At 40.7% G+C, this 19,898-nt stretch overlaps 1 protein-coding gene across 8 annotated transcripts in view; it reads right to left on the reverse strand.

Moving 5' to 3' along the window:
• ERICH1 (glutamate rich 1) overlaps positions 1-19,898 on the reverse strand; it is a 92,476-nt gene that overhangs the window by 43,880 nt on the left and 28,698 nt on the right. For 7 of the 8 annotated variants that reach the window (XM_083348167.1, XM_083348166.1, XM_083348165.1 and 4 more), the window contains one exon: positions 3,265-3,405. The exons of the other annotated variant lie outside the window; for it this stretch is intronic. In XM_083348167.1, coding sequence (XP_083204293.1) covers positions 3,265-3,405 — 141 coding nt within the window. The remainder of the gene's footprint in view (positions 1-3,264; positions 3,406-19,898) is intronic. 8 annotated transcript variants of the gene reach the window in all.

The raw sequence follows: 19,898 nt of genomic DNA on the forward strand, positions 1-19,898 counted from the left end.
TAGTGAATCCCAGAGAAAAAACATTAGCAGACTCAGTAAAATGAAAAAATTAAGGAAGTCATTCTAAGGTTTCATGCAACCCTTGTATTATTTCTTTTGCTATCTAAGACATGTCTTAAAGCAGCCTTTGCAACATGAGGTGCCCTCCATATGTGCTGCACTATAGCAACACAGCAATAAAATACAAATTACAGGTCAAGTCAAACAAGACTTGACGCCAAAGTTAAAGAAATAAACCATCTCCTCACAATTATGTTAATTATAATCTTCTCTACTAACGCTATAATAAAACTGGAAAAAATGGAAAATCCAAAGAAAGTGTGTGCAGCCAGATTACAGTCTATACTGACATTAATTCCCCTTGGTGTTCCTTGCCTTCTTAGCTTCCAGTGAGGCAATCTGATATCCATCAAACCTTTCATTCTGTCTGAACAATAAAAACCTGTCCATTTAAACTGGTAACCAAATGGGGGCGGAGATGTGTGACATCTAGGTTTGTCACATTTTCCTACAGTATTTTCTTCCCTCTATCAAGAGAAAACAGCACTCCCACCAACACTGACAGGGCAAGGGACTGTATATAAGCAGAATACCCCCCCCACTTCTAGCACTGATGATGTCACCTAGTTGGGCAACAAAACAAATTAAACAATCAAGCTCAGAGAATGCCAAGGACTTAATAATAATAATAATAATAATAATAATAATAATAATAATAATAATAATAATAATAATAATAATAATAATAATAATAATAATAATAATATTTGTATACCGCCCTTCTCCCGAAGGACTCAGGGCGCTGAACAGGGCAAACATATAAAAGTACAGGAATACAAAAACTAAAAAAGAATTAAACAAGATGCCCAAGTTAAAACAGTAGATTAAAATACATTTAAAATAGCAATAAAACCTAAACCCATCCCCCATCAGGCCAGGCCGGCTTGTTCGAACAAATAAGTCTTCAGATCGCGTCGGAAGGAGCGAAGGTCGGGCGCCATCCGGAGCTCAACCGGCAAATGATTCCATAAATCCGGGGCGCCCACAGAGAAGGACCTCCCCCTGGGGGCCACCAGACGACATTCTCTGACCGGTGGCACCCTGAGGAGGCCCTCTCTGTGGGAGCGCACAGGGTGGAGGGAAGTTGACGCCAGTAGCAGGTGATCCCTAAGGTACTCCGGACCCATGCCATGTAGGGCTTTGAAAACCATTACCAGAACCTTGAATCTCACCCGGAAGACAACTGGGAGCCAATGCAGCTCACGGAGCAGAGGTGTAACATGGGAGTATCGGGAGACTCCCAACACAACTCTCGCGGCTGCATTCTGTACCAGTTGGAGCCTCCGAGTGGTCCTCAAGGGCAGCCCCAAGTAGAGAGCATTGCAGTAGTCTAAACGAGAGGTCACGAGCTATATTGTTACTTACATGCCATGACGTTGGTCTCTATTTACTTAAGTACCTGGCATTTTCTGTAAGATTACCTACTCAGAGGCAGTCATAATACGTTGGGTGTCTACTTAACACAAGAAGTCTCCCCACATGGTCACTTGGTACACAAACAGACATGGCTGAACCGAACACCAGGTAGTCACTATTCAAAAGGGGAAGTCTTCTTCCTCAAACCAAATGTTTCCATCATAAAAATCTATGGGAAGAGATTTATTTGCCCAGAAGCAGTCCTTAAATGGGGAAAGGTACCTGCTATATATGCCTAAAAATTATTCAATTTCTTCTAGAATCGACAGGAGTTTATATGCCAATTGATCTGAAACGGCTCTTAAAGGAATATTTGAATTTTGATAAGGTTAATACATGTCTTTCCATATAGATAAGACAGTTTAATCAGTCTCCTCTTAATACAAATAGGAAATATATCACATTGATTTGTATTGTGAAATGTAAAGAAATGATACATTTGAAATTCTACGTATATATTTGAAATGCTTGCAAGCAAGTAGATTTACCCTTGGTTAACATTTACGGTACTGTAGTATGAAAAACAAAATGAGCAGTGCCTTTATTTGCCAACCACGCCAAATTAAAATTCAACTAAATGTAAACCCAGTAATAATTAAGCTGATAATAGTACTCAAAGAATGCTGAGAATAAAGTAAATTTAAATTAATAGCATTATAAATGCAGTTTCTATATTGAACTATCCCTGGAAAAAGTAATTTACTATGTACCAAGAATAATATTCATTTGGACATTCAGAAATATGACCCAAGCATGCACAAAATGCCTGACAATAATGAAATTCAAGAAACACACAAGAAACTTGCACAACTGCAGTTTCTAACACAGCTTCCCAAACAGAACTGCTTAATTTGTATTGTAGTCTGCCGATTCACTACTTGTTACTTATTAAATATGAAATAAATATGATCCAGCAGTGCGTGGCAGCAACCAAAAACGCTAATGCAATCCTTGGTTGCACAAACCGAGGCACAGAATCAAAATCACATGAAGTATCAGTACCGCTTTATAAAACCTTAATAAAACCAACCTGGAATACTGCATCCAGTTTTGGTCACCACATTACAAAAAAGATGTTGAGACTTTGGAAAAAGTACAGAGAAGAGCAACTAGGATGATTTAAGGCTTGGAGACTAAAACATATGAAGAACAGCTGCAGGAACTGGGTATGGCCAGTCTAGAGAAAAGAAGGACTAGAGGTGATATGATAGCAGTATTCTAGTATTTGGGGGGCTGCCCAAAGAAGAAGGGGTCAACTTATTTTCCAAAACACCAAAAGGCAATGGACGGAAACTAATCAAGGAAAAAAGCAACCTGGAATTAAGGAGAAACTTCAGTGAGAACAATTAATCAGTGGAACTGCTTGCCTCCAGAAGTTGTGGGTGCTTCATCACTGGAGATTTTTAAGAAGATATTGCATGGCCACTTGTTTGAAATGGTATGGGGTCTCCTCCTTGAGCAGGGGGTTGGACTAGAAAACCTCCAAGGTCCCTTCCAGCTCTGTTTTGATTACTGTTAAAGCACTGTAACATGTACAAAGTTAACATAACATGAGAAGCATTTCACCATTAAAACAATTACTCAGAGCAGAGCATCTGTCCGGGATGTTTCAATCTGGATTCTGCAATGATTTTAGGATGATTTCCTATTTGTACAATGTATATCCCAGCAGACACTACTTCATACATGGTTGTACATGCCTGTAAACTGATGCAACTTTCCATTTACCTGCGGCTTATATATTTACGCACTGGCTGCTTTAGAGAAAAATGAAGCATTTTGTCCTACCTGGTGCACCATTACTGCTTTCTTCAGCATCACTTTCAGAGGATCCTTTACTGTTTTCATTAATAGCAACTGGTACGTAATCTTCAGGGGGCAGAGCCACAGTGTATATTTTTCTTGAAGGTAGAATCACACTTGTCTTTTCTAGAAGAGAATAAATAGGAAACTGAGATAGAAATAAAAGTTACCAGAGCTTCTCCTAGGGTTATGCAGTGAACTGGATTCTAAGAACAAAGGGCAAGTAGTCACACTTACTATATTACTCAACAACTTGCTAAAGAACCTTCCATGTCTGCTCCTTGTAAGTAGCCTAGTCTGCCAGGAAACAGATTCCACAAGGACTAAATAAATAAAGGACTAAATAAATAAATAAATAATGGAACTCCATCTTATTATTACAGAGTAGAATAAGAGAATCGTAAAAGCCTGACATTCTTGCTTTCCCCTCTTATGCCAAATGGAATCAAGGGAAGGCAAACTTGAGTTTCTTCCTCAACCCATCATCTTTGTTGGGACTAAATGATGTTGATGCAAACAATCCTGCATTCTTTCTTCAAGGTTATGTGTGTTCTCCTTTATACCATGTGGCTGCCACTGTACCCTAACGGAAAAAGACCTCTTTGATGTAAAGAGAAGCTGGCAGGTCACACATATATGCCATACATGTTCTAAATCACCTTCTCCTCTTTGAATCTATATGCAACTCCCACATAGCCTTACCATGCATGCCCATGCATGCCCAGACAGCTGTGGATAGCTTATGAAGCAGCTTCACAAGCCTGGAAATACCGTATATGTGGCTGCTTTAATGCTTCAAACGATAGTACTTTGTATGCACTGTTAAACATTAGGACACATCTGTAAGGATTTGTAGACACTGCCCTGCAAATAAGAACTTGTTTTGGATAGGGGAAAGTATGAATCAGGTATTGCACATCAGTCATGCAAAAAGAGTAAGGCATCCAAAAAGGGAAGTCACCTTCTGGTTGATGGTTCAATTATAAGGAGGGGGGGGAGGAGGAGCCAAGATGGTGGAGAGGCAGCAAAGGCTGAAAAGAACTCCTCCAAAAGTAAAGGTTTTATTTTATTTTACTTTATTTTTATTTTAACTTTTTAACCTCTTTTCATATTGTATTTTTAACCTACCCCTTTTTTAACCTTTTAAACCCATTTTTAACCCATTTTAACCTTTTAAAACCTAGTTTTAAACTTATTTTTAAACCTGTTTTAACAAACCTGAATGGGGAAAAGAAGGAAGAGGTAGCACTCTGCAGCAGAAAGTATATCCAAGCCTTTGAAGCAGCAGAAAATGGAGGATTATATTGCAAACAGACACTCTGCTCCAGTAAGTAACTCATTCACAGGCACCTTATCAGATAAATTTAATTTATGTGACTCATTGGAATGGGACTTACGTACAAACCGAACTGGAGAGCAGACAGCATGTGGAGTTGTCCTCCTCCCTCTTGGAGAATGGCTCCTATCCTTGGAGCCCAGAAGCAGCCTTCTTTGCACAGGAGGGAGATGTAACAAATTTAAAGGGAGAAAACATGACAGACTTCCTCTCCACACAATGTTTGCTTACAGCTCAAACTGTAAATGTAATATATGATCTTTTGTCAATTGTCATAAATAAGGTTGACTGCCTGAAAGAATCTTTCGCAAAGTTTGTTAGGAGCCAACCAAATACTGTAGAAGGATTTGGGAGGATAACCATGGATAGGGAATCGTTGCTTTAAATCCAGGCTGCAACAGCCCTCACACTACTAAGCCCAAGGCTGCTGCGACTGAACTGACCCTGAGAAGGCAAAGGACCAATGTACAAACTGTGTTACCCACAGCTGCAGGAACTGCCGAGGATGTGCCAGAAGAAATGCTGGTTGACCTATTCAGTGCATTGCCGGAACCTGAGCAAGTTAATATCATTCAAAGATTGGATGACCTAAAAGAGGCACTGACAACAACTCAATCTACAGCAAAGCCTCTATTTAATTTGACTCCACTAATCACGCACCCTTGTGACAATATATTTAATCAACAATCTACCTTTACCTCAATAGTAATAAAAGGTGTTGTCACGCAAGCTGACAGTGGGGTAACTGCACTGACTGACCTAGCCTCTGAGAAACAACTGAAAGACAAAGGGCTTCATCACACAGTGCCCCCTAAGCTGACAAACACTAAGGATATAATCCAGCTTCCATCCTCATTTGATTCAGACGTTCCCACAACATCTTTTCACAAGATGAATCCTCAGCTACGCCCCTCCAAAAATGGACATAAATCTACATTTATAGACTTAAGCCAGAATACCTGACCATTTGGAAAAAAAGTCATTCTTGGAGCAAGAGCAGAGGCACACTGGCAACCAAGATATAGAGGAGCAACAAGTTCTGCAACCCACAAGGAGAAATATCGAACTCACAACAACTGTGAGGAAGCATAGATGATATTGACCCAGCTCCAATGTCAAGTTGACATCTGGCATTTTTACCATCTAGCCAATCAACCAAGCCAGACCACCTTGCCTCCGAGAACCCCATACAGTTGATGACCTGGAATGTAGCTGGCTGGAAAGGGATGGTTGATAGTGGACTAATGAGCTTCCTCTCTAGATTTGATGTAATAGCCTTTCAAGAAACCTGGCTAACCGAAGTGGACGCACCAGTACAACTGCCAGGCTTTCAGGGATGGGCCTCCCCAGGCCAAAAAACAAAGAACAAAGGGAGACCCTCTGGTGGGCTATGCATTCTTATAAAGCAAGAGTTGCAATGGCAGGGAGAGAAATTATATAACAAAGATAAGTATCCGTACTTTCTAGCTGTCAAATTTGAATATGACCAGTTTGAGTTAATATTGGTAAATATGTATATTCCTCCAAGCACATCCCAGCACTATAATTTCGAATATTGGATGGGCTTGGAAGTTATCCTAGAAGATATATCTATACTGTACCCTCAGTCCATAGTGATATTATTAGGAGATCTGAACGCTAGACTGGGTCCCTCTCTGTATGAGCTTGCCCAGAAGAAGGGAATCCCAGGGGAGTTCTTTGATAACTATCCTCAGTGGCTCTCGAGAGACTATAAAAGTAATGCCGCTGGCCTGCTCCTAGTCTCCTTAATTTTTAAGGGTAATCTCCAAATTTTGGGAGGTAAGGACAAGAATTACACATACCCTTATACATACCACTCAGCCAATTCAAGTAGTGTACTGGATCTCTTTTGTGTGTCTAGAGATAAGGCTGACCTCTTTTCGGAGGTCACAGTACACCTTAGCGACAATAGCGACCATCAGCCTGTGAGTGTGACATTGCGAGGCCGCTCAGATTTAAGACCATATAACATGGCTGACAGATGGCTCACCAAAAAGGTAGAGGTGACCCAAAATAAAAGGTTAATTTGGGCCAAAGTTGATACTAAGGCAATATTAGAATGCCTTAAAACAGAGAATGCTACTAAGTGAGCTAGAACAATCCAGTCATCTACTACTGACTGGATGTCAGCCTTCAATGCATTCTCCAATCTTTGTAACATACTGAAGAAACACCTAACAGCTAAACCTGCTACAAAAAGAGCCCAAGTGGCTAGACCTCGCTGGTTTGATCCTGATTGCCAGCGACTGAAATAGAAATTGAAGGCAGCCATGAGGCTTGCCCAGAGGAATCCTACTGCCCATATACAAGCTAAGATGCTGCACACAAAAAGGGAATATAAAAAACTATAACATTAAAGAAAAAAAGTTTTGCCATTTCAATTTGGTCAGAACTTGAGTTGGCTGCCAGAAGTCATAACTCAGTATTATTTTGGCACTCTGTAGCAGGTATCCTGAAGGAATGGAGATTTGCGTTTGACATACCAATCTCTGCTGAGGACTGGGAGAATTATTACCAGTGCTTGTTTGCCCCCACCGAACCAGTAAAGAAATTATTTTTAAACAGTGATTTAGTAAATCCTAGAACTCCCCCCCCCTGGCCACCAGTCTCAGAAAAGGAGATACAGTCCATCATTAAAAGCTTAAAGAGCAATAAAGCCCCAGGTGAGGATTTTTTACCAGCAGAATTATTTAAGAAATTTCCCAACTGGTGGGGTCCTGTATTAGCAGGTCTTTTTACACACATGAATAACACCTGCCATATACCAGGTGGGTGGAAGATGGCAATAGTTGTCCCCATATATAAAAAAGGGAATAAAAAGGATCCTAGTAATTATAGGCCCATCAGTCTGATTGACATTGTAGCAAAAATATATGCTAGGTACCTTTTGAACAGAATTAAAATCTGGGTAGAAGAAAACAACATCCTCACAGAAGAACAAGCAGGTTTTAGACAAAACAGATCTACTATCGATAACTGCTTTGTCTTGAACCATCTAATTGCCAAATATGCCTATAAGAGGATACCCCTGTTTGCTGCTTTCATAGACCTTACAGCAGCATTTGATATGGTAAATAGAGACATAGTATGGAGTAAATTGACATCTCTTAAAATAGAACCCAGACTCCTGGCTTTGATTAAAGCCCTTTACACAAGTACCTGTTTGAAGGTGCGGTATGGGGTTAATGGGGCCCTGACTAACAGGATTCACACAAATAAAGGGATAAGGCAAGGGTGTACCCTGGCCCCATTATTATTTAATTTATACATCAGTGACTTGCCAGGGTTAATGAAGGATACCATGGTACACATGCCGATGATCCTAAATACTTACTGTAACAGCTTGCTTTATGCTGATGATATGATTTTATTATCATACTTACAAGTAGGATTACGTAGGCTATTAAGAAGATTCAGCTCTTATTGCCAGAATAATTCCCTAATCATTAGCAAATCTAAATAAAAAATAATGGTGTTTGGAAGAAACCATCAGAGACATAAGTGGCAATTAGATGGTGAACCAATTGAACAGGTTAACACCTTTGTATATTTGGGCGTAACTTTTTCCAAGACTGGATCTTGGGCCTGTCATCATCAACAGAGTACATTTAGAGCAAAAGCCCGTTTGAATTTATTGCTCAAACTAAAGAACCGTAGTTACCCAGTGTCCCTAGCCCCATTAATCAAGGTTTATAAGGCTAAGGTTACCACAATGCTCTTGTATGGAGCAGAAATTTGGGGTCTTTACTCAACCACAGTCCTAGAACAAACACAGTCCCAGCATTTGAGATGTATTTTGGGTGTAGATCCAAGAACATCTGCTGCAGCAGTTAGAGCTGAATTGGGAATTCATACAATTCAGGCATTATCTAAAATTAGAGCTTATAACTACTGGTGCAAAGTTAATGAAATGGAGACTGACAGACTCCCCAAATTATGCCTACTATAGCAAATAAAACTACAATCACAAATCTCCTGGATCACCAAACTAACAAATTTTGTAAGAAGCTGTGGCCTTCCTGTCTCTTGCGTAACAGGAGAACAATCCCAAAAAAGAGTTGCCCAAAGAATTAAGGATATAGAAGCACAAACTGATATAGCTATCCTTAGTAAGGTGGGTAACTTGAAATGGCTGAGTAAATACAAACATACTTTTCAGGTAGACAGTTAATTGAAGTTACAACTCCCGAAACATCTTAGGGACATATTTACCAGAGCGAGATTCGAACAGCTTGACACAATGGTCAAATATGGGAGATTTCATGCTATACCCTACAATGAGCGTCTCTGCATTTGCGGAGCAGTAGAGGTAGAGGACCTGGCTCACATCCTATTTGACTGTTGCCTGTATAAGAGGGTGAGAGACAGGTATCTTGGTCTATATACCAAACGAATGACCCATTGGGATCCCACATCAAAATAACTTACCTTATGTCCAGCCAGAACTTGAAAATAGCATTTAACGTAGCACAGTACTTAAACAAAATGGTCCAGTCGAGATCTGCATATGTGGGACTGATTGGGGTAGATTGCAAGGGCAACTCCGAAATATAATGTTATCATATTTTATCTATATCTTAAATTATTATACATTATTACAATTTCATTTTAGATTGTATTTTATTACTATTTCATTTTAAATCATATTTTATTCTTCCATTTTAAATTGTATTTTATCAAATTCCATTTTAAATTGCCTTTATCAAATTTTAGTAACAATTTGTTGCTGGAACTTTGCACTTTGATATGGCCCAAGGGCTAATCAATAAAGACTTATTATTATAAGGGCTGTAAATTTAGGAAAGGATATGGAGGTTTCAAAAGAGGTCAGGTGTCTTCAGGTGCTACTGCCACCAGGGACAAGAAGTGTATTTTTAAGATAGTCAAGAATGCCAGCAAGGACTGTGATGTGGAAGCTATTGTACATCTTGGGGCTAACGACCTGTCCCAAAAAGATGTACTCTCTGTGCAGAATGATTTTCCAGACCTTGGGGCAGGAACCTAGCAGGATAGGTTGTAGACTTACTTTTTCAGAGGAACAAAATGAAAAAGGGCAGTGTATACCAGAATTCAATATGTGACTAAAGGAGTGTTGTAAAGAGGAAGGCTTTGGTTACATTAGTCATGATGTCTGCAGGTGGTCCAACGAAAGACCAAATAAAAGAGGAGGTGGAGTTGCTCTCTATATAAGAAATAACTACATCTCTACAGAAATAGAGCACAACAATGATGAAAACTGTCTTGAATGCATTTGGGCCAATATAAAAGGAGAAAAAATGACATTGCCATAGGTGTATACTATAGGCTACCCAACGTTACAGAGTTAACTAAAGTATGTAGGAAGCACATCACAATAATAATGGGGGACTTTGATTACCTTGACATCAACTGGGAGACAAACTTTGCACCAAGTAGAAGATCAAACAAATTTCAGACAATTTTGTCTACAAAAAGTAGAGAAGGGAACTAGGGGATCAGCCATATTGGACTTAATTCTCACTAACAGAGATGAAATGATAGAAGGTGTTGAAGCCACAGGAACCTTGCGGGGGGTGGGGGTGGAGAGTGATCCTGCAACATTGGAATTCAACATTTTGCAAGCACAAGCAATAGAAAATAGTCAAACTAGAGTCTTGGACTTCAAGACAGCTAATTTCAATAAACTTAGAGACAGCTTGGGAAAGATTCCAAGGATGAGAATCCTCAAGGGAAAAATAACTCAAGAAGCTTGAAATTTGGAAAGTGAGATTATAAAAGCCCAGTCTAGCATAATACAAACAAAGAAGAAAAATAACAGCTCTCAAAAAACCTAGCATGGCTGCATAAAGAACTCTCTCACAAATTGAAAGACAAAAAGGACAAGTATAAAAAGTGGAAACAGGGGCACATAACTAAGGCAGAATATCAGCAAATAGCCTGAGCTTGCAAAGATGAAGTGAGGAAAGCTAAGGCTCAAAATGGACTAAGACTTGCGACAAAAGTCAAAAATAACAAAAAAAGATTCTTTCAACATGTAAAAAACAAGAAAAAAAAATAAGGAAATAGTTGGTCCATTAGTGGGAGAAAGTGGCAAGAAGGTGACAAGCAACAGGGAGAAAGCAGAACTACTTAACTTGTTTTTTGCATCCATCTTTACACAAACAGAAAAAAAGTCCAACCTATAAAAAACAGTACCGTAAAAACAGATTAGAAACTCAAGTTAAAATAGGCAAGAAAATGGTAAGTGAGCACTTGTCCATCCTAGACAAGTTCAAATCACCAGGACCAGATGGATTACACCCCAAGGTTCTGAAGGAACTGGCAGATGTGATCTCAGAACCAGGGCTCTGTTCTGGGCCCAGTGCTCTTCAACATCTTCATCAATGATTCGGATGAGGAGATAGATGGGAACTCATCAAATTTGCAGATGACACTAAGCTGGCAGGAACAGCCAACACTCCAGAAGGGAGCAGGGCAACCTGAGTTGTAGTCCTGCCTTAAGCACAAAAGCCAGCTTGGCAGTCTTAAACCATTCTTTCTCTATTAGCCCTAGACAACGGCAAATGATTTTTGAAAATGTGTAGGGATCTGCTAAGAGTTGTCCATGCAACTGTCAGGATTTAAGAATGAGTCAATTCCAATCTGTCAAATTGTAAACTGATACCCCGCTATGAACTTTAGAATAAATTCATTAAAAAGCAGAATAATTCTCATAGAGTAGAACAGAAAACAAAATAAATATTGGTCATAAGCAACTATATGGTGTTGCTGAAAAACTTTTGGAAAAACCTTAATAGCACTTAACTACACTTGCCAATGCAATAATGGTATTACCTTGATTTTCAGTATGAGAAGTTTAACATAGACTAGTGAACTATCCTCGTATGTATTATTATAACACAGGACTACTGTCCACTGACTTTTTAAAGCAAAATATGGATATTCCTGGACATAGATCCCATTTCTAACATTTCTCAGTGAACTCTTATTATTTCAGCCCATTTTCTTGCACACATGAGAAGAAATTAGGACATACCATAAGAAACAGAGGCTCTTCTCAGCTTTTTTAAAAAAAAAAGCTTTAAAAAAAAGCTCCAACAGAATTTATTAGAGGTCAAAGAGAAAAATAATGCAGTTAGATGCAACTGATTAATCATGCAATCTGAAAAGACAGACATCAAGCTAAAAATTAATTGAAACTATTCAGGGAATTCATTTCCCCTAGATTCAGGCTCAAACTATATCAAACTGTCAAGTCTTGAGGTTGATTTCTCCTTCCACGATGAATAATGAGGTGTTAATCAGTGCTGGAATTAATGAGAAGAAATGGGAAGGAGTTTTAGGGTGTTAAAAGCTCTTAGACAATATTGGTTTGTTTTTTTGTTTTTAAATGCAACTTTTAGATATGCTATCTTAAGTTTCCTGTAAAAAAAAATCTTATTCAGTAATGTAAATGCAAAAAGTTTGTAGGAGACATCCTGCAAACTTCCAAGAGCCTTAGCACAGTTTTCCAAATTAAGAACGCCAGAGGGCTTCATGCAGCCCTCAAAGTCTTCCATAAACTGGAATCAATATGGCTACTTAAATACTCTTATTTTGAAATATATTTACACGGCAATTACACTAAATTTAGTTTCTGCTTGGTTCTGCCTTCTTCAGCTTCCAAAATGTTGAGCCTGCTTGCTGTCATGCTTGAAGAGGTTTATAAACCTAGTCCAGGGATAGGCAACCTCGGCTCTTTTATGACTCATGGACTTATTTTATTTTATTTATTTTATTACATTTATATACCGCCCTTTCCCGAAGGACTCAGGGCGGTTTACAGGGTGATTAAAAGCAAATATACAAAAGTTAAAAACAAATTAAAAAATTATATTCGTCCCTGCATAAGTAAAACCCCAGTTAAAATTAAAATTAAAACTAAAATTAAAATTTTCAGCCTGGGCCAGAGAGCTCGAAGAGCCAGGTCTTCAGGTCCCGGCGGAATGAACGGAGGTCGGGGAATGAACGGAGTCAAACTGGCTCAGGAATTCTGGGACTTGAAGTCCATGAATCATAAAAGAGCCGAGGTTACCTACCCCTGGACTAGTCTATAGGTTTCATTCTTGAAAACGTTATATCCAAAATTTGCAATGTGCCGTTGCAGGGGGCAGGTCATCCTGCTGTATCATGCCTCCGTCTGAGCCTGAATCTGAGGAGGAAATGGAGCCAGAACAGGACCCTAGTGAGGCATCTGTGGCTTCAGAGGACTGTGGGGAAGAGCAGGCTGAGGCAGGCCAAGGCCCTTCAGGATTGGAACAGGGCAGACAGAGTTCAGGCAAGGAGCAAGGCCCACCCTCCACCTGATCCTACAGCTAGGAGTGGAGAGGAGGAGGGAACAATGCAGGCAGGCTCCCATCCCACTCCACAAGGCACACCTGGGGATTGAGATTTAAGGAGACACTGTGGGGTGGGGCATTTGTCGGGAACAAACGCTGAATCTTGGGAGTGTTGTGTATTGTTGCTGATCTCGTTTGGAAACCTGGAAACCCTGACTATTGGACTGACTGACCACGGTGCTTATCTGTTTAAAGACCTCGGACTGTATTTCGGATTCTCTCTTTTGAAAACTGCTCAGGCAAGCTAGGATTCAAACAGACTAGTTAAGTTTATGTTTTCTTCCTTGTTATCTCTAAGGCCTTGAGTACTTTCTTATGCTAATCAGCCTGTATTTGAACCTGGTTTCAGGCAGTCAGGCTGAAGGGATGTGCATGTGATCTTTTGTTGGAGGCTTGCCAGCAAACATGGGAGCATTTGGGGAAAATTGGGAGCAATAAAGGAACTGTTTTGAATTGCCAGATGACTGCATTGCCTCTGTGATGTGACCTGGATCATCACATGTTGTGTCATTTGCATCAGGACTAACTGACCAAGACACTGCAGTGTTCCTGATTCAGGAAGCATTTCCATGTATCCTGCTTCAAAGAATGCAATATTCTCTGCAAAGGATGACACTCAATATCTCAGTTTCAAGACTAAGAGGTATGATGAGGAAGGACAGACTCTTGAAGTTACTCATCTATAGTACCTACAAAGATAGTCCTCGATTTACAATTGGTTCACGAAAAAAAATATGGTCCAGAAAAATGGTTGCAGTCACATGACTGCATTATGGGTCCTCATAATACCTGGGCAGTATTAGCAACTGTTTGCAGGATCCCATGGTCAAGTAGCATGATTTATTATGTTTTTGCTTGAAACCAGTGTTTACTTTTGTTTTTTCCAGCAAAAACTGCCCCATGGCAGGGGCTCGCTTAATGACCATGCCATTCGTTTTAAGACCGCCACAAAAAACAATCACAAAATCAAGCGCAACCATGCAGTGACTCACTTTAGAACCATCATGACTTATGGCCAAAATTGTGGTCTCAATTATGGACCTAAGTCGAGAACCATCCATACTAGGACAGTGTTTCTCAACTTTGCTAACTTTGATAGGTGGGACTTCAACTACTCAGCGTGGTGGGTAGGGAATTCTGGGCATTGAGGTCCACACATCTTAAAAGTTGCCAAAATTTGGAAAGATTGCAGGTGGCTGAAATGCATATTGCTCATTAAATTCTCTATTATAGTATGTATGTACTGAACAGCTATTTATTTTTAATTTGCAGCAACATATAAACCAGCAAGTGCAATTCTGACATGAGGACTGCTCCTTAATTATTCTTTGTTTTCTATTAGAGCATTTGGCAACTCAGCCCAGCTTTCATTAGGGGCTCCATTTTTATATGTCTGCTAGGGTAACAGCAGCAGTAAGTACCGATGCAGCAAGTCAAAAGCAATTTATCAGGAGACCCAGCTCCACCTAGCAAACAATTTCTTGCTGGACCAGACCAAAATAAGAGCCCGGTACCTGAATTCCCAGCTTATTGATCATGAGGTCCTATGGTGCCTTTTAAGCTTGGTATCCGCTGTGCACAATTGAATTTTGCTACATACTAGGTCTGGCAACGCATCTGAAAGAAATACTCTGGAATGAGTGGGAGGGCAAACAAAGCCCTTCTTCTGAATGCTTTGCCGAGTCCTATAATCACCAGCAAAGCTTTATTATGGCCTTGAAGCCAGGAAAATACTATACAGAAATTCATACTCCCAAAATATATAGATATGATGAATAAAATGTAGGCATAGAATGCAGTAAAAAAACCAGTATTGATATATTAAAAACAATACAAATTCTACTGGAAATCCCAAGGATTAGCACTAGTCTTCAGTTGTGGATAGACCAAATAAAACAAATAGAGGCGCAGAATTGGGCAACCTGGGAAAATACATCAGAATCCTGGTCAGATAGAAGAAACAACAAATAAACGTTGTGCCTTCTTGCCAAGGTAATGGAAAGGAATAAGAGATGGCTGTTAGCCAGTCTGGAGAATTCTGGGAGTTGCAAGTCCACAGGTCCTAAAGCGGACAAGATTGGACACCCCTACTCCAAAGGAAGCAACAGAGGATCATGGGTCTCAGGGACTCCTCAGGTTCATCCCCCCATATGGGCATATGTACCTCTATAGGACTGTTTTATACAGGCCTCACAGGATTGTGGAGGATAAAGCAGCCAACAAGATTAAAGACTCTTATGAAATTTCAGTTAGAATGGAAGAGAGCTAGGATGATGGCACATGCTCATTTGAGAAAATATTTTTCCACAGATTATGGCATTGGATATTAGGCTTAGACTGGTTTGGAAATCAATATTCCAGATACACTGCTTAAGATGATTCCTGGCATTTCCAAGCCCTAATGGACAAAGGCTATCCAAACAGAGACCTAAAGCCTGGAAATCTGCTATTAGCTCTTGTTAACCAAGTTGACAAAGTGAGCGTAACAGAGTGAGCGCCCGTTACTCGTCCCAGCTTCTGCCAACCTAGCAGTTCAAAAGCACGTAAAAATGCAAGTAGAAAAATAGGGACCACTATGGTGGGAAGATAACAGCGTTCCTTGCGCCTTTGGCGTCTAGTCATGCCGGCCACATGACCACGGAGACGTCCTCGGACAAGCGCTGGCTCTTCGGCTTTGAAACGGAGATGAGCACCGGCCCCTAGAGTCGGAAACAACTAGCACGCATGTGTGGGGGAACCTTTACCTTTAACCAAGTTGATTAAAATGGTCTCTTAGAACCACTAGAGCCAGACACCCATAGAAAAGAAAATTGAATTAGAAATTAATGAGCTAGCACCAGACTCTGGAATCTACACAAACCAAACATTTCTCTAACCAGAAGACAGCATTCTTCATGCATCTCAGAAATGCAAGGACAGCTCTTATAAACTTGGACTGCGACAGCTTCCCAGGGATTAAACTTTGTAAAAGTATGGATCTGAACACAGTAAAGAAGCTGAGAAATAACCTTAGCAAGAAAGACCTTGCAGGCTGCAGAAAGAAGGGCAGATCCTAGCTACTAAGCTTCAAATGCAAAAAGTCAATACTGCAATGAGCACCAAAATCAAATGATGTCAGAGTATCAGTCATCCCCCTCACCCACCCCCCAAAAAGTCCCTAACTAAATTTAGCATGTATTGCGAAGGCAGCAGGTTGGCCTTTTCCCCACCATGTGTGAACATAACCAGTTTATCTATGACATGAATCATCTCGTGACATCTCCATTAAAGCTTAGAAGGATCAAGTAAATCACTGAACTGCCTCTTGTTCCGAATCTTCCTTCCCTCTGTTTTCCATCCTAGTTCCTCAACAAAGGGAGAGGAAGCCAATTAAGCATCCCTTCCATTGGTTTCTCTCTCTCTCTCTCTCTCTCCCTCCCTCCCTCCCTCCCTCACTCACTCACTCCCTCCCTCCCCCAAGTCTTTAGCAGTTTAAGGACATTCTATATGCTCAAAATTCTCATTGGAATATTTGAGGCCTTCCCTGAATCTTTCCCCTCCCATTTTTCCCCCCTCCTTTTAATTCAACAGACTTTGTCCGAGACATCTGAGCCCCCTCAGGGTCTCTTTTTTTAAAGCTTTGTTGTTGTTGTTAGCTGCGAAGTCGTGTCCGAACCATCACGACCCTATGGACAACGTTCCTCCAGGCCTTCCTGTCCTCTACCATCTTCTGGAGTCCATTTAAGCTCATGCCTACTGTTTCAGTGACTCCATCCAGCCACCTCATTCTCTGTCGTCCCCTTCTTCTCTTGCCCTCAACCTTTCTCAGCATTAGGCTCTTCTCCAGTGAGTCCTTCCTTCTCATTAGGTGGCCAAAGTATTTGAGTTTGAGTAAACTCAAATACTTTTAAAGCTTACAACCCTTTATATTCAAAGCTACATAGCTGCTCTGGGGTATATGGGCGTGCACACCTATCATTCCCTGTGCTGTCATTTGTGCTATACAGTATCACTCAAGAAGGGCTATCTCTGAGTGTGAAGGAGCACAGGGGCTCTAGGATGCTGGCTTGACAAGCAGCAAGCTCGCATTCAAGGCCTCAGTGCTGCTGTGGGGCAGAGTGAGTTCCCATCCTGTGCTCCAGCTCCTGCCGGGGACATGAAAGGAGCCCCCAACTGGGTTTACCCTGGGCAACAATGATGCCATCGGCCAATCCTGTCAAGCCGGAAGCGCCTTGGTGCCTCCAACACGAGTGATATGTGATCCCTGAGAATATGCCCAGCTTTTCAAGTGAAGGCATTGCATTGGCAGCTTCGTCCTTGTTGAAGGTGCTGAGAATTCTGGTTAGGAAACAGGTCTGAAATGATGACCTAGCAGGTCACAGGTTTTCTCCTAGGCATTTAAAACTAAGTTTAACAACAACAGAGATCCAAGTCTATCCTTATTTGCTCAGAATGTCTTCTCCTACCACTGGTCCTTTGCCTTCGTGGCAGGGAGGAGGGAGGGCAGCAGGAATCTGACTTCTATAGATAAAGCACTGTGATGTCATCACCCACTCTGGGTATTCTGCTCCTGTAGTAGGCCATACCGGTAGAAGCATTCGTGGAAATAAAGGTGACAGAGACTGACATTCTGCTTTGCAGCTCACCGGGTTTATATTACATTTCTGGTTCTGGATTCGGTCTTTTTAAACCTATATTCTCATTTTCCAAAAAAGTGTTAATGCAATTCCACATTCTCACCAATTACCTTATCTTCTAGCTGCCAATCGTCACTATTTGGTGATGGAGGGCAATTTCAAGAGAAGAATGAAAAATGCCATGAAGGATGTCATAGAAGAGGTAAGTGAAAACCCTTGTTCATGGGCCACCTACAAATTCCATCTTATAAATATTCAGGTAAAATTACAATGGATGTTTTAGGACAACGAAACTTATTATTTTACCTGAATCTTACGTATAACATTCTTCAGTAATTGGCCAAATAGTGAAACTAATATCCCCCTCCTACAACCAAAAGTAAGAGAAAGAAATTAATGAACTATGGCTCATTATACTTAATCCTACATATACAAATCTAAGAGCAAGTGTTGGAGATGACCAGGCTGAGCCCAGGGGTGGGGTCAAAGTATCATCAGTTTGGACTTGCTATGCTCCCACAAGTGACCTAAATCCACATACATACAAACACACGTGAATTCGTTGACTCTTACCTACCTCCAATTTGCCTTGACAGATTCTTGTGGATCGGTAGCATGAAATAAACTCATAGTACTTGTGAACACTATGCTGGCTCCTGATTTCTTTGCACCTGACCCCCCAAATTTCACAGATTACAATAAAACCACAGCATGGCATTGCCTCCACAAGCTGGAGCAACGGCAGACTGAATTGGATGGATACCATCTGCAGGCACCAAGACAGTTTGGAAACTGAGGTGTGGAATTTAGCAACTATTGTGTATCAGATGCTCCAGCAGATGAAAAATTTAGCTCAAGAATTGGCTTTTCCACCGCCTCGACCACCTGCTGCATTACAGTGACTTCATGGATCCTTAGAAAGCCTCTCAATCTTCTACTGAATTCAAAAAAAAGGGCTTCGAGATTCACTGAAAAACCCGGACAAGGAAGATCCTGAAGCATCTAAATAAGGTTGCGAAAAAATGGCTTGAAATATAAAAAACTCAAGGAGAAAGGAACTAAACCACCCCATCTAGGATTCAGGAATGGCTTAAAGCATGTATTAAAGACATTCAGGATCTACAGAAGTCTACAGTAGAGTTTTGAGATACCCTCAATACAGGACTATAAGAATCAATGTTCTGAAGGACCTGTGGGAAATATATTACAATGGCTTCAAAGATCTCTAGAAAACCTCTCATCATCTGAAGAACCCAGCCAGTTCTGGAAAAAATGGCTTCAGGAATCCTTGAAAACCCTGGAGAAGATAGGTCCTGAAACTTCTAAACAAGATGCCAAAAAATGGGTTGAAACACCTGTAAATATCCTTGAAGAGAAGGAGCACAGTGGCTCATGTGGTTAGGACACTAGGATGACGACCGGCAGGCTCGCGTTCAAGACCCGGTTGCTGTTGTGAGCTGCGTTGAGCTCCTGTCACTCGCTTCCAGATCCTGCCAACCCAAAGAACAATACTCCAAAGCATGAAAAGGAGCGTGGTAAAGTTTAAGGAGGGAGTAATTTGGATATAACCTGGTGTCTTTGAAAGAACCTTAAGGATAGAGGGCTTCAAGCATCTTTAGCAAGTTCCAGAGAGCATTGCTCTACTGCATCCAGGAAGAGGGGTGCAAGCATGGATGTAAAGATCTCTGAAAAGACTCAGACAAGAATCCCTGAATGAAGCCAGAAATAACCTGGCGGAAGGGTTCCAGGAATCCATATAAAATGTTCAGAAGGGATATTCCTGAAGAATCCAGGCCATATGTGAATGAGTGGCTTGATATAGCTTTAAATCACCTCCAAAAGGAAGGGTCTGAAACATCCCAACAAGTTTGGAGAAGTGGATGGAAGCATCTAGACAAGGTCCGCAGGAGAAATATTTAGAGTGAGGACAGGAAGGAAAGAGCCTGAAATATGGAGAACAAAAGCACATGTTTATTAAGGAATTCATTCTCACAGAAAGCAGATGTGAAGAGCCAACATATATTATAGGTGGACTAATTATTTTTGCTTTTTCTCTCTATTCCTTATATATTAAGCCAAAAGGGAAATTGTTTTATTCCTAGTTCTGCCTAGCAAGATCTCTTCAAGCCATTCTCCCTTAACCCACTCTTTCCCATGAGAGGTGCCACTGCATGCTTGATGCTAAATTTGTGCTGCCTTTCACAAGGTGGTCTGATTATTCCTCGAGCTCATTTTAGTCCTCCATGCAGCCCAGTGCTTCACTTCCCACCACCCTGGGCCTCCAAATAT

The sequence above is a fragment of the Vipera ursinii genome, assembly GCF_947247035.1.
Source record: "Vipera ursinii genome assembly, chromosome: 1".
Lineage (NCBI taxonomy): Eukaryota > Metazoa > Chordata > Lepidosauria > Squamata > Viperidae > Vipera > Vipera ursinii.